The sequence below is a fragment of the Oncorhynchus kisutch genome, unplaced genomic scaffold (assembly GCF_002021735.2).
Source record: "Oncorhynchus kisutch isolate 150728-3 unplaced genomic scaffold, Okis_V2 scaffold1127, whole genome shotgun sequence".
NCBI lineage: Eukaryota > Metazoa > Chordata > Actinopteri > Salmoniformes > Salmonidae > Oncorhynchus > Oncorhynchus kisutch.
Window position 1 is genome coordinate 57742 of NW_022263072.1, and position 14028 is coordinate 71769.

Here is a 14028-nt window from a genome sequence, read left to right on the forward strand (position 1 = left end):
AAAACACTAAACCCTCTCCCTGACTGAAATGGAAAAAGCATGACCCTCCCCTGGACCGAATATAAAAACACTAAACCCTCTCCCTGACTGAAATGGAAAAAGCATGACCCTCCCCTGGACCGAATATAAAAACACTAAACCCTCTCCCTGACTGAAATGGAAAAAGCATGACCCTCCCCTGGACCGAATATAAAAACACTAAACCCTCTCCCTGACTGAAATGGAAAAAGCATGACCCTCCCCTGGACCGAATATAAAAACACTAAACCCTCTCCCTGACTGAAATGGAAAAAGCATGATCCTCCCCTGGACTGAATATAAAAACACTAAACCCTCTCCCTGACTGAAATGGAAAAAGCATGACCCTCCCCTGGACTGAATATAAAAACACTAAACCCTCTCCCTGACTGAAATGGAAAAAGCATGACCCTCCCCCAGTTCTTAAAGGAAATAGAGTAAGTGCATACATTTCTGCCTGTCCCTAAAGCAGGGGTTCTTAAACTTTTCAGCCTGGGACCCAAATGAGATATTCTGTGTTTTCCTGGGACCCAAGCTCAGGAAAATATGCAACTATACATAAATATCGTACATTTCATTGCTCTTATGCCTAAAACAAATGCAATATAGACAAAAACAAATAATAATTAAATATCCATATAAATATGTATTTAGTTTATTTTCCTCCATTAAAAACACTTACATATCTGTCTAGGTTGGAACTGTTGCTGTTAAAATACAATCAGTCATTTTCATTCTTAACTGGAATAAACGGATTGATCACATCACACAGATGAATAACAGAACACACACACACTGTACATATTACTGTAGAAATTAAAATGATCAGGCCTACTGTGCATCTTATTGTAGAAATTATTGTTGAAAGAAAGTCTAGGTTGGAACTGTTGCTGTCAAAATACAATACATATGTTTTTATTCTGACCTGGAATCTGTAGACCAGAAAACCCCCACACAGTCCTAATGAGAGAAGGTCTATTCTGGGCTCTGTTTTTGACAGTGTAACACTGAGGTCAAGCTCAGCCTTGAGACTGTTTCTGTACATGTTTTATAAGTGTCAGAGTTGAGAACCCTGACTCACATAGGGATGTGGTGCCAAACTGGACCAGAACATCTACTGCTTTCTCAGTCAGGCAGGAGACCGCTTCCTACTGTACATGAACAACCCAGAACTGAGTGTGTTTGCCTCAAAAAGTATCTTGCTTCAATCAGTTAATTCCAGAATAACAATTATTATTGTATTTTAACAGCAACAGTTCCAACCTAGACTAGTTAACAACAATAATGTATACGGTAAGATGTAAAGTAGGCCTGATCATTTTTCATCTTCGTCTGTACTGTTACTTAGGGTTGCAGTATCAGTAGCTATCTTGTTTTGGCGAATGTTAGCTATTAGCTGTGTACAAGGCCAAGGGATTGTTTAAAAGAGAAACTCACATCTACTACTATGAGAGTTCCTGAAGCCTTCTACCCTGTTCTGAAAGAACTCTCTGGGTTTACCATCATGCTGTGGATGTTTGGTCAGGACGTGTCGTTTTAATAATTTGTTCGTTATGCAAGTATCATTGCTAAGCACATACATTTGTATCGCTGTATATGCGTTTCATGACAATTGAGCTCAGTCAGAACCTATGGCTAGCATGAGTCCATTTGATGGCGAGTGGGAATGACAAGTCAGTGGCTGACAGCGCATCATCTACTGCCTGAACGACCGCGCTGTGTCGTGTGTGTCGCGGAGTTATCTTCAAGAAAACTGCAGAAAAAGAGGTCCGGTATACCCGGAAGCACACAGGCATCTCTCACTCGCGCAGCTGCCAAACTGAGCAGAGACAGCTGCTTACTTAAGCAGAAAGCACAGATGCACTTGGCCAAATCAATAACAGTAATTAATGAAACAATTATAAATGTACACTGACACGCCGCGACCCACCATTAACAGATCCTGGTCGCGACCCATACTGTAAACAAGGCGGCCCTAAAGTGTAATGGATTTATTCAATAGTCCAGTTGGGGGCGATAATTCAAAATATTGGTTGACACACATCAATAAAGTCAACTGAAGAAGAAAAAGCGGAACAATTTCGTCTTTACAAATATTTTCCTGTACGTGAGATAATTTCCTTGTTCTCTGTAATATCGTATAGATTTGGAATCGTGACATTATCTACGGTGGAGGAAAATATGCAGGTTTCTCGACTCATACCCTGACTTTGAGAAGGGATTGAGTGACGATTCGTTTAGCAACCTTGTGACCCAGCATGACACTGTGAACAAGATTGGTCGACCGTCTGCTGGGTGAGGCGATATACGTTCATCCATTCATTACCGAATGGGGTTCCTATATTCTAATTTCTTTAAATATCTCTACCAGGAACTCTTAAATCGAGATAGCTGTGTATTTTGCTACTGCATGGCCAGTGTGAGACAGAATACTAACTAGCCAGCCTGTTGTTCTTTCAAATGCGGTGGTCAGTGGATAAACTGGCTCTGAGTTGGACATATGTCAGAAAACGAACTAGTAGCCAGTTGTTGTTGCCCATGGTGGAATAATATCAAACCCACAGACTCCTGAAGCACATAAGTCCCACACGAACTCCCGAGTCTAGTTAGCATTTCGCTAACTAGCTAGGCTGTTTTGTGACAAAACGGATGATCTGAATCAAACACTAACGTTATCTAGCAAGCCATCCTCGGCGACAATATTATTGTGGCGCAGGAATGTCATATGTGTTTTAAGTTGAACTGGCATTGATGTTTTTGTTTACTACTGGTTTCAGATCCGAAGCAAGATAAATTGTCGCCATGTTTTGTGTTTCGTTAAGGACTCAGAGTGCCCTTCCTGCGGAAGGAAATGTCGACTCCCGGAACACTTAAAACAAAGTAACTGTACTACTAGCCAACACACGTATTTTCTAAGACAAGCGAAGAAATGCATAGTTTCAACAATGGATCCGGTAAGTCTGATTACCTTTTAACAGTATAGGCCAGATGTGCTATATAAAATGTCTAGGCCTAGTATTCATAATCTGTGATTCACCACATCCCTGCGGATGTGGTGGATGGACAAAAACGACAGTAAAACTTGTTGGAATTTGTTTTCCTTCGTCAAAGTAACCTACAACTTTATCATGTTTAGGAATCTGTGTCTTACTTAATTATCTTTCCTTCCTCCTGAACAAGTGTCCACTTGTTCACCTCCACTGATTTGAAAGTTTGATGATCCATTATATGACCAGATACTCACTCTTTGATGAAAATACATCTTCTGTGGGGTTTATCGGCTGTTGGCATCCAACGTTATGGTGCATTAGGCCACCTACTGTACTGTGGGCCAGCGACAGGGATAAAGGAACTAAATCCTATCTGCATCTGCCAGCCCCGTTTCTCTTAAAAAAATACATATTTGCGACTGTATCTAATGATGTTCTACTCAGTATGCTTATCAAACTCAATTCCTGTACCCCGTTCTCCCTCATACTAGATCAGTCTCTTTCCCTATCATACTGCCCACACAGTATCAGTACATTCTCCACTGTCTCTGTTTCCCTATCATACTGCCCACACTGTATCAGTACATTCTCCACTGTCTCTGTTTCCTGGAGGTAATCACATCTTCCTGTTGAATGATTTCCCATCACATTTAATCACTTATTCAGCTGGCTGTGTCCTACTCTTAGCCTTGTAAGGAAAGTCTGCCCTTAGTGTCACTGTTCCACTGCTCCTGCCATCTCTGCACCACCACTGCCCATATCATTCCCTTAGCATCTGCCTTGCTCATTGGCACCTCAACCACCTGTCTATTAAGGGCAACCACATCTACTTCCTCATTCCCTTCCACCCCCACATGGGCCGGGACCCGAGCAAAGCTTATGTGGACACCCATCTGTCTCACTCGGGCATGAATTTGAATTACCTCATGTAGTGCTCCTTGTCTGCTATGTGAGCTAAATGATTGTAGACTCATCAATGCAGCACATGAGTCAGAACATATAACTACACTGTCTGGTTTGACTTCTTCTGCCCACTGCAGTACGGCCATCAGCTCTGCCATGTACACAGCCAGGTGGTCTGTAATACGTCTCCTGACAGCCACCTCACTTTCCTGTTCAACAAAGGCTGGTCCAGTCTGACCTGTCCTTGGGTCTTTTGATCCATCTGTATTTATGGGCAAAAAAAATAAAAAAATACTGATTTCCAGTTTCCAGATGCCTTTTAAAGAACTGTCATGGATCAACCCCCTCCCTGTCTTTCTGTACTCTCTCCAACACGTGTAAATCAACTACTGGAGGTGGGAGGAGCCATGGTGGACTCACAGTGTTAGGTACCGTGGGGCTTAAGTCCCTGCCATACAATCACATCTGCCTCGCCTGGTTCTCACCCACCCATCCAAAGCTTTTATTCTGTCCACATTCATTCTCCTAACTTTTCTGTAGCTCCCCTTTTGTGGAGTGAGACACCACGTTCCTGTAACTTAACCCAATAATGAATTCCCAGCGATTGCTTTCTAATATGTAATGGCAATGACAAATACTTAAAAAAAAAAATGGAAGGCAGTTGTTAACAGTCAAAGTCAAAAATGTATATCGTAGATACACCCAAATCAATCAGAGTTGTAGACTAAATTCATCAAATATTTAGATTAATAATTAACTATGATTCATATTTTTTGTGTCCAACAGGACAAAGCTATTCCGTTCCCCTCTACACTCCCGGAGTCCCCAGGTCAAACGTCTCCCGGGACCGCTTTACTGCTGGGTCTGGTTGACTGCAGGAAAACACCGGGGCAGAATGGAACTGAGAGAGGAGAAGAGAAGGAAGATGGAGATTTGATTTCATTAAGTAAGAACCATGGTGTGTAGATTAGACTACAGTCCGCTTCTGAAACGATAGCGGAGGTGCATAAAGATGGCGGCCTGCATTACTTACCACAAATGACTCATTTTGCTGAGTTCGCTGTATTCTACTTTGCTGTCCTTTACTGTTGGTATGGTCATTAGCACAGTAAACATGATCCTAATTTTAGCTTCAAGATGTCGGCAATTTGAAAAACCAAAAAAGTAGATTGTTCAATGTTCCAATAAATCAACACTATGTTGCGCACCATTGTTTCAGAACTCAGTGGATAGTGCTAAAACAATGACGTCATATCAGAATTCTGCCATCTTTATGAACTTTAGTCATTAATTGAATAATTATATATTGATGAAAATATCGGTCATTCTGCCGATTTACATTATTATTATTTTTTTAAGTGTACCTTGGTCCAAAAATATTTTTCACCTAATTTTAACATTCTGTCATGTACATCTTAATACATGTATTTTTTTCCCATTTCAAAACATTGAATTAAAATATTACTATACCAAGTGCCTATGTGCCAAATAAAGTAACATGCTGACCACACTGCTCGCGTCACATGCACATAAATGTGGTTCAATCATTGCACCCACGCTGCTCGTGGGCGTCAGCGATCGTCAAATAGATATTGGTTCAATTTGTGACACTCAACTGCCTGCAAGTTCGGCATTTCCCATCTCCTCGTTGGTTTTTAGTAGCCCACGTGGGTGATTGAAAGATGAATTTAGGTCCACACTCCGGTAGGTTGTAGTAATGTTGTAAACTTGGTTGCCAACCGCCATATAAAGTCCAAAGAAGAAAAAGAAGCCTCGAGGAAGGATGAGAGATGACGAGAAACTAATTGACAAAAAAAAGTAGAACCAGCTCACCTGCCTATACTCTGATTTTACTGTTAATGTTCAATGTTTCTTTTTTCTTTAAAAGGAATAGTTAAACCATATTAAAACGAGAGTTCAGTTCATGTAACAGGTTTGACCTTAAAATGAGGGTCATTAATCACATTGATAATAATCTCCAAAAAGGACTTTGTCAAAGCAACAAAATAACTAGTGCTCCTACAATGAGTGTGTTTACATGCACACATCATTTGACATTAAACTAGTTATGGCAGTTGGCCCGAGTTTGGCAATAGTCGTGTAAATATCTTAATTGGCTTAAGGTCATAATCGAGGTAAGCATACGCCTTTTAAAAACACCTGGTTTTCTGAGCAATCTTGAATTCATTAGGACATGTAAAGGCCTTCATCAGATTCATAGAGGCATATTTAATCTGCATGTGCTAGCACGAGCAGCGCACGTGGCATTATTTTCTGCGAGTTCACTGTCGTGACATGACTATTAATGTGTTGACTGCTATTTTATCATAACAATTAACTATGTTTAATCATTGTGATTTAAATTAATCATGTAACAATTAACTCAGTAGTAACTTGGGGGAGAAGTTATTTAACGAGTTACTATCTCCCGACTAAACTCTATAGATATAAATATCTCTTACCTCAATCACAGTCAATTATTAAGTCTTACCTCATCAGTTTCATTCTGAATTCAGTGATACACAAATTGGCTAATTTATTTACTAACTACCACATAGAAATACATACTCACACAATATAGGTTGAATTGATTACTAACATCATGCAAGGAAAAGTCCCTAGTTGACTAACCCGATATGACGGCTTGTCACACAATGAATGGAAGGGGCAAGATAAAGAGAGTGGGAGAGACCAAGAGTGTGGGCTGGTATATACATGTGGAAGCTATGCTCATGAGAATGAATACTTTGCACATGAATAACTGCTCATTCGAAAATAATTGCAACGTATATATTTACACTTGTATGTCTTGGTCATCTCTCTGTTGAAAACACACGGTCCGTCTATATGGGGAGTAGTTCGATTGAAGTCTCTGGTTGTCCACCAGAGGTCACAGTGTCCTTAGTTATAGTTGTAGGCTTCTTTGTTCTGGAAATGTGTTTTCGAATGGATACATCAGATACAGAAATGTTCTTCCCCCCTCGGCTTCAATAGACTGGATCCTTCAATAGCGTTGGTCCTCGGTCGAGTTTACTACACTAAAGTACTTAAACAGCTGCAGACTGAATGTTCCGACGTTGTCTTTGTTACCATTTTCTGGTCTTGTAGAGTCTTACCATTTGTGATGTCCAGCTCAACACTGTCCGTATACTGGTCTCAATGGTTGATTATTCAAGGTACAGCTATGACCACTCTCCACACCGGCAGCAACCCCGGCATGTTTTGGTCTCTTTTTAAATTGCAACCATTTCAACGTGTTTCATCGCTCCACATTGTCTGGTCTAATGTACATTTTGTTAGGAGTCCTTTTATGCACTCGCATTGGAGTGTGGTTCCATCACGTTGCCACAATGTCTGCTCACGTGGGCGTGGTTACAGACTTGGCAAAGTTTATATGGGAACAATTATCTCATTTAGAAGGCTAAAATCGCATTTCACCTTCTCACAAATAGTTTAATATTTAATCATAAGTTTTACTACATTTAGATGTAAACCTGACCCATTGAATGCGTACACATTCAGAGATACAGGTACAGTTGAAGTCAGAAGTTTACAAACACTTTGGGTCATGCACAAAGTAGATGTCCTAAGTCATTTTTCCAACAATTGTTTACAGACAGATTGTTTCACTTATAATTCACTGTATCACAATTCAGAATGTGAGAATGCTGTTCATCGACTACAGCTCGGCATTTAACACCATAGTACCCTCCAAGCTCGAGACCCTGGGTCTCGACCCCCGCCCTGTGCAACTGGGTACTGGACTTCCTGACGGGCCGCCCCCAGGTGGTGAGGGTAGGCAACATCTCCACCCCGCTGATCCTCAACACTGGGGCCCCGCAAGGGTGCGTTCTGAGCCCTCTCCTGTACTCCCTGTTCACCCACGACTGCGTGGCCACGCACGCGTCCAACTCAATCATCAAGTTTGCGGACGACACAACAGTGGTAGGCTTGATTGCCAACAACGACGAGACGGCCTACAGGGAGGAGGTGAGGGCCCTCGGAGTGTGGTGTCAGGAGATGAGGAGATGATTGTGGACTTCAGGAAACAGCAGAGGGAACACCCCCCTATCCACATCGATGGAACAGTAGTGGAGAGGGTAGCAAGTTTTAAGTTCCTCGGCATACACATCACAGACAAACTGAATGGGTCCACCCACACAGACGGCATCGTGAAGAAGGCGCAGCAGCGCCTCTTCAACCTCAGGAGGCTGAAGAAATTTGGCTTGTCACCAAAAGCACTCACAAACTTCTACAGATGCACAATCGAGAGCATCCTGGTGGGCTATATCACCGCCTGGTATGGCAACTGCTCCGCCCACAACCGTAAGGCTCTCCAGAGGGTAGTGAGGTCTGCACAACGCATCACCGGGGGCAAACTACCTGCCCTCCAGGACACCTACACCACCCGATGTTACAGGAAGGCCATAAAGATCATCAAGGACAACAACCACCCGAGCCACTGCCTGTTCACCCCGCTATCATCCAGAAGGCGAGGTCAGTACAGGTGCATCAAAGCTGGGACCGAGAAGCTGTTTTTCAGTCTCTATCTCAAGGCCATCAGACTGTTAAACAGCCACCACTAACATTGAGTGGCTGCTGCCAACACACTGACACTGACACTGACTCAACTCCAGCCACTTTAATAATGGGAATTGATGGGAAATTATGTAAAATATATCACTAGCCACTTTAAACAATGCTACCTAATATAATGTTTACATACCCTACATTATTCATCTCATATGTATACGTATATACTGTACTCTATATCATCTACTGCATCCTTATGTAATACATGTATCACTAGCCACTTTAACTATGCCACTTTGTTTACATACTCATCTCATGTGTATATATACTGTACTCGATACCATCTACTGTATCTTGCCTATGCCACTCTGTACCATCACTCATTGATATATCTTTATGTACATATTCTTTATCCCCCTACACTTGTGTGTATAAGACAGTAGTTTTGGAATTGTTAGTTAGATTACTTGTTGGTTATTACTGCATTGTCGGAACTAGAAGCACAAGCATTTCGCTACACTCGCATTAACATCTGCTAACCATGTGTATGTGACAAATAAAATTTGATCTGATTTGAATTCCGATGGGCCACAGGTTTACATACAACAATCCAACAATTGTTTACAGACAGATTATTTCATTTATAAATCATTGTATCACAATTCCAGTGGGTCAGAAGTTTACAAACACTAAGTTGACTGTGCCTTTAAACAGCTTGGAAAATTCCAGAAAATGATGTCATGGCTTTAGAAGCTTCTGATAGGCTAATTGACATCATTTGAGTAAATTGAAGGTGTACCTGTGGATGTATTTCAAGGCCTACTTTCAAACTCAGTGCCTCTTTGCTTGACATCATCGGGGGGGAAAAAGAAATCCGTCAAGATTTCAAAGAAAATTGTAGACCTCCACGAGTCTGGTTCATCCTTGGGAGCAATTTCCAAACGCCTGAAGGTACCACGTTCATCTGTACAAACAATAGTATGTAAGTATAAACACCATGGAACCATGCAGCCGTCATACCGCTGAGGAAGGAGACACATTCTGTCTCCTAGAGATGAACGTACTTTGGAGCGAAAAGTGCAAATCAATCTCAGAACAACAGCAAAGGACCTTGTGAAGATGCTGGAGGAAACCGGTACCAAGTATCTATATCCACAGTAAAACAAGTCCTATATCAACATAACCGCTCAGCAAGGAAGAAGCCACTGCTGCAAAACCGCATAAAAAAATCCAGACTCTGGGGACAAAGGGTGTACTTTTTGGAGAAATGTCCTCTGGTCTGAGGAAACAAAAATAGAACTGTTTGGCCATAAAGACCATCTTATGTTTGGAGTAAAAAGGGGAGAGGCTTGCAAGCCGAAGAACACCATCCCAATTGTGAAGCTCGGGGGTGGCAGCATAATGTTTTGGGGTGCTTTGCTGCAGGAGGGACTGGTGCACTTCACAAAATTGATGGCTTCATGAGAAAGGAAAATTATGTGGATATATTGAAGCAAGACATCAGTTAAGTTAAAGCTTGGTTGGAAATGGGTCTTCCAAATGGACAATGACCCCAAGCATACTTCCAAAGTTTTGGCAAAATGGCTTAAGGACAACAAAGTCAAGGTATTGGAGTGGCCAACACAAAGCCCTGACCTCAATCTTATTGAACATTTGTGGGCAGAACTAGGAAAAAGCATGTGTGAGCAAGGAGGACTGCAAATCTGAATTCACTCAACTTATTGTGGAAGGCTACCCAAAATGTTAAACAATTTAAAGGCAATGCTACCAAATACGAATTGAGTGTATGTATACTTCTGACCAACTGACAATGTGATGAAAGAAATTAAAGCTGAAATAAATCATTCTCTCTACTATTATTCTGACATTTCACATTCTTAAAATAAAGTGGTGATCCTAACTGATCTATGACAGGGAATTTTTACTTGGATTAAATGTCAGGAATTGTGAAAAACTGAGTTTAAATGTGTTTGGGTAAGGTGTATGTAAACTTCAGACTTCAACTGTATTTAGTTATACGCAAAACAACTGTTGACATGATTATTGTTTGAATCCCCACCAACCATTTCCCACATTCTTTATGGGAGAAATATTGTTTCATTATCCACTTTTGGATGTTGGCGTTTTGGCGGCAAATTCTCTCTCTACACGCAAAGGATTTTTGACTTCTCGATACTGCCGCACACGAGAGAGAGAGTTTACGACCGGTTGTTAAAGTCCTAGAAACCCCCCCCCCCCCTTCCTCTCGGGGGGGCACTCTTTGATCATCAACCAGGAGGGAAAGTCATGACAGCAGTGAGTTAGGGAAACGGAAAGTATCAATCTTAGAAATAGTTTTCACATAATTTCATGTCTGAATTTCAGAATCAAATATGCTAATCCAATAACAAATAACATGGTCGCACGCAATTTTCTGCATTTATCAAAGTCCCATTGGTTAACCTGCTATTCATTATCTTTGTTTCACAGCGGACAGCCCTAACCGTTGCTCTCTCAGTGGGAGGGGCTTATCATCTGGGGAGCCTCAACAACAACATGATGCTGACAAGACGTTTCTCCAGAAGAGTCTCTCCAGATCAGAACATCTTAGTAAACACCAGCAGAAACTTACAGGGAAGAAACCTCACCACCGCTGCTTTGACTGTGGGAAGAGTTTTGCTAAACAGACAGAATTGATCATTCACCAGCGGATTCACACTGGGGAGAGGCCTTATAGCTGTGATCAGTGTGGGAAGAGCTTCAATCAATCAGGACACCTGACTACACACCAACGCATACACACAGGAGAGAAGCCTTATAGCTGTGATTGGTGTGGGAAGGGCTTCAATCAATCAGGAGCACTGACTACACACCAACGCATACACACAGGAGAGAAGCCTTATAGCTGTTATCATTGTGGGAAGAGCTTCAGGATGTCAGGAGATCTGACTGCACACCAGCACATACACACAGGACAGAAGCCTTATAGCTGTGATCAGTGTGGGAAGAACTTCAATCGTTCAGGACAACTGACTACACACCAGCGCATACACACAGGAGAGAGGCCTTATGGCTGTGTTCAGTGTGGGAAGAGCTTCAATCGTTCAGGACACCTGACTACACACCAGCGCATACACACAGGAGAGAAGCCTTATAGCTGTGATCAGTGTGGGAAGAGCTTCAATCATTCAGGATCCCTAATTACACACCAGCGCATACACACAGGAGAGAAGCCTTATAGCTGTGATCAGTGTGGGAAGAGCTTCATTCTTTCAGGATCCCTAATTACACACCAGCGCATACACACAGGAGAGAGGCCTTATGGCTGTGATCAGTGTGGGAAAAGCTTCAATCATTCAGGACACCTGACTACACACCAACGCATACACACAGGAGAGAAGCCTTATAGCTGTGATCAGTGTGGGAAGAGCTTTAATCATTCAGGAACCCTGAGCGAACACCAACGCACACACACAGGAGAGAAGCCTTATAGCTGTGATCAGTGTGGGAAGAGCTTCAATCAATCAGGACACCTGACTATACACCAACGCTTACACACAGGAGAGAAGCCTTATAGCTGTGATCAGTGTGGGAAGAGCTTCAATCAATCAGGAGACCTAACTGCACACCAGCGCATACACACAGGCGAGAAGCCTTACAGCTGTGATCAGTGTGGGAAGAGCTTCAATCGTTCAGGAAACCTGACTGCACACCAGCGCATACACACAGGAGAGAAGCCTTATCGTTGTGATCAGTGTGGGAAGAGTTTCAATCATTCAGGAGCCCTGATTACACACCAGCGCATACACACAGGGGAGAAGCCTTATAGTTGTGATCAGTGTGGGAAGAGCTTCAATCGTTCAGGATACCTGACTATACACCAGCGCATACACACAGGCGAGAAACCTTATAACTGTGATCAGTGTGGGAAGAGCTTCAGGAATTTAGGACACCTGACTATACACCAGCGCATACACACAGGAGAGAGGCCTTATAGCTGTGATCAATGTGGAATGAGTTTTGCTCGAGATTTCACCCTGACCAAACACCATCTCACACACACTGGAGAGAAACCTTATAGCTGTGATCAGTGTGGGAAGAGTTTCAGGACATCAGAACACCTGACTAAACACCAACGCATACACACAGGAGAGAAGCCTTATAGCTGTGATCAGTGTGAGAAGAGTTTTTCTCAAGATTCCAGCCTGACTACACACCAGCTCACACACACTGGAGAGAAACCTTACTCTTGTCTATGTGGAAAGAGCTTTGCTTATTCAGGGTCATTGAAAAAACACCAGAAAGCTCAAACATGTTTTCTTTCATCTCCCTCCTCTCTGGCACCGGTTCCAGATCCCTAAAAGTTTAATAGAGAACATCTGTGAAGAGTCATCCAACTCCCATTCTCTAACTGTTTAAGTCTGATTACCATGGTAACGTGTAGATAATATGCAGCTCTGGATCCATATGTGTCAAGCGTCTCGGAGTAGGAGTGCCGTGTGTGGGGTGGGGGGGGTTCAGAGCTGTATCTTATTTAATTAATTCCTATTCATTAAATAACTTTTATGTAGAATAATATTTCAACAATACCAGGTGTGTATTCATGTGTGGGGCAAATGTTGTCTGAAGAGAAATTGTTCATCTTGTCTTATACAATCATTGGTTCCTGTAGATGCTAGGTAGATAAGTGAGGAGGGAGATGGTCATGAACCCTCAGACCTTTTGGCAGAATGACCAGAAGAGGTTGTATAAGTTAAGATAGATGACGCCAGTCACATGCATGAACCAAATGTTAATGATGAATTCATGATGAATAATGTAAATCATGCAAATATAACTTGTCTGTGTTAGCAGTATATAAGAGAACTAACGGGACTGCCCCGAAAGACCTCCTGACCGATGTGTACTCTGGTGCATTATGTTTGTTGCAATCTCTCCAGCTTGCTGATAATAAATAATTATTCATTAAAGTTTGACTGAGTTCCTGGTAGTAATTTCCACGATACATGTATTCAATACAAAAACACATTAAATCCTTTATCTTATGGGAAGGAGATGTCCCACTGCATGAGGACAATGGTCACACCATTCATGTGTGGGGTTGCTTCTCAGCCAAGGGAGTGGACTCACTCACAATTTTGCCTAAGAACACAGCCATGAGTAAAGAATGGTACCAACATATCCTCTGAGAGCAACTTCTCCCAACCATCCAGGGAACAGTTTGGTGACGAACAATGCCTTTTCCAGCATGATCCTGGAGCACCTTGCCTTAAGGAAAAGTGGCTCGGGGAACAAAACATCGATATTTTGGGTCCATGGCCAGGAAACTCACCAGACCTTAATCCCATTGAGAACTTGTGATCAATCCTCAAGAGGCGGGTGGACAAACAAAACCCCACAAATTCTGACAAACTCCAAGCATTGATTATGCAAGAATGGGCTGCCATCAGTCAGGATGTGGCCCAGAAGTTAATTGACAGCATGCCAGGGCGGATTGCCCTGGCATGAAAAAGAAGGGCCAATACTGCAAATATTGACTCTTTGCATCAACTTCATGTAACTGTCAATAAAAGCCTTTGACACTTATGAAATGCTTGTAATTATA

The 14028-nt window shown here is 42.2% G+C and overlaps 1 protein-coding gene across 4 annotated transcripts; it reads left to right on the plus strand.

Annotated features, from left to right (window-relative positions):
• The first annotated feature begins 1995 nt into the window (after positions 1–1995).
• Positions 1996–13396, plus strand: LOC109877492 (zinc finger protein 271). Of its 4 annotated transcripts, none has more exons than XM_031817720.1 (4): positions 1996–2121; positions 2796–2972; positions 4698–4857; positions 10914–13396. In XM_031817720.1, exons 2-4 carry the CDS (start codon positions 2964–2966, stop codon positions 12782–12784), a joined length of 2040 nt encoding a protein of 679 aa, XP_031673580.1. In that variant the 5' UTR covers positions 1996–2121; positions 2796–2963; the 3' UTR covers positions 12785–13396. The 4 variants fall into 4 exon arrangements, with proteins under 4 accessions (XP_031673580.1, XP_031673581.1, XP_031673578.1 ...); XM_031817721.1 differs by having other exon boundaries at positions 2014–2121; positions 2841–2972; XM_031817718.1 differs by having other exon boundaries at positions 2015–2313.
• Positions 13397–14028: the final 632 nt, after the last annotated feature.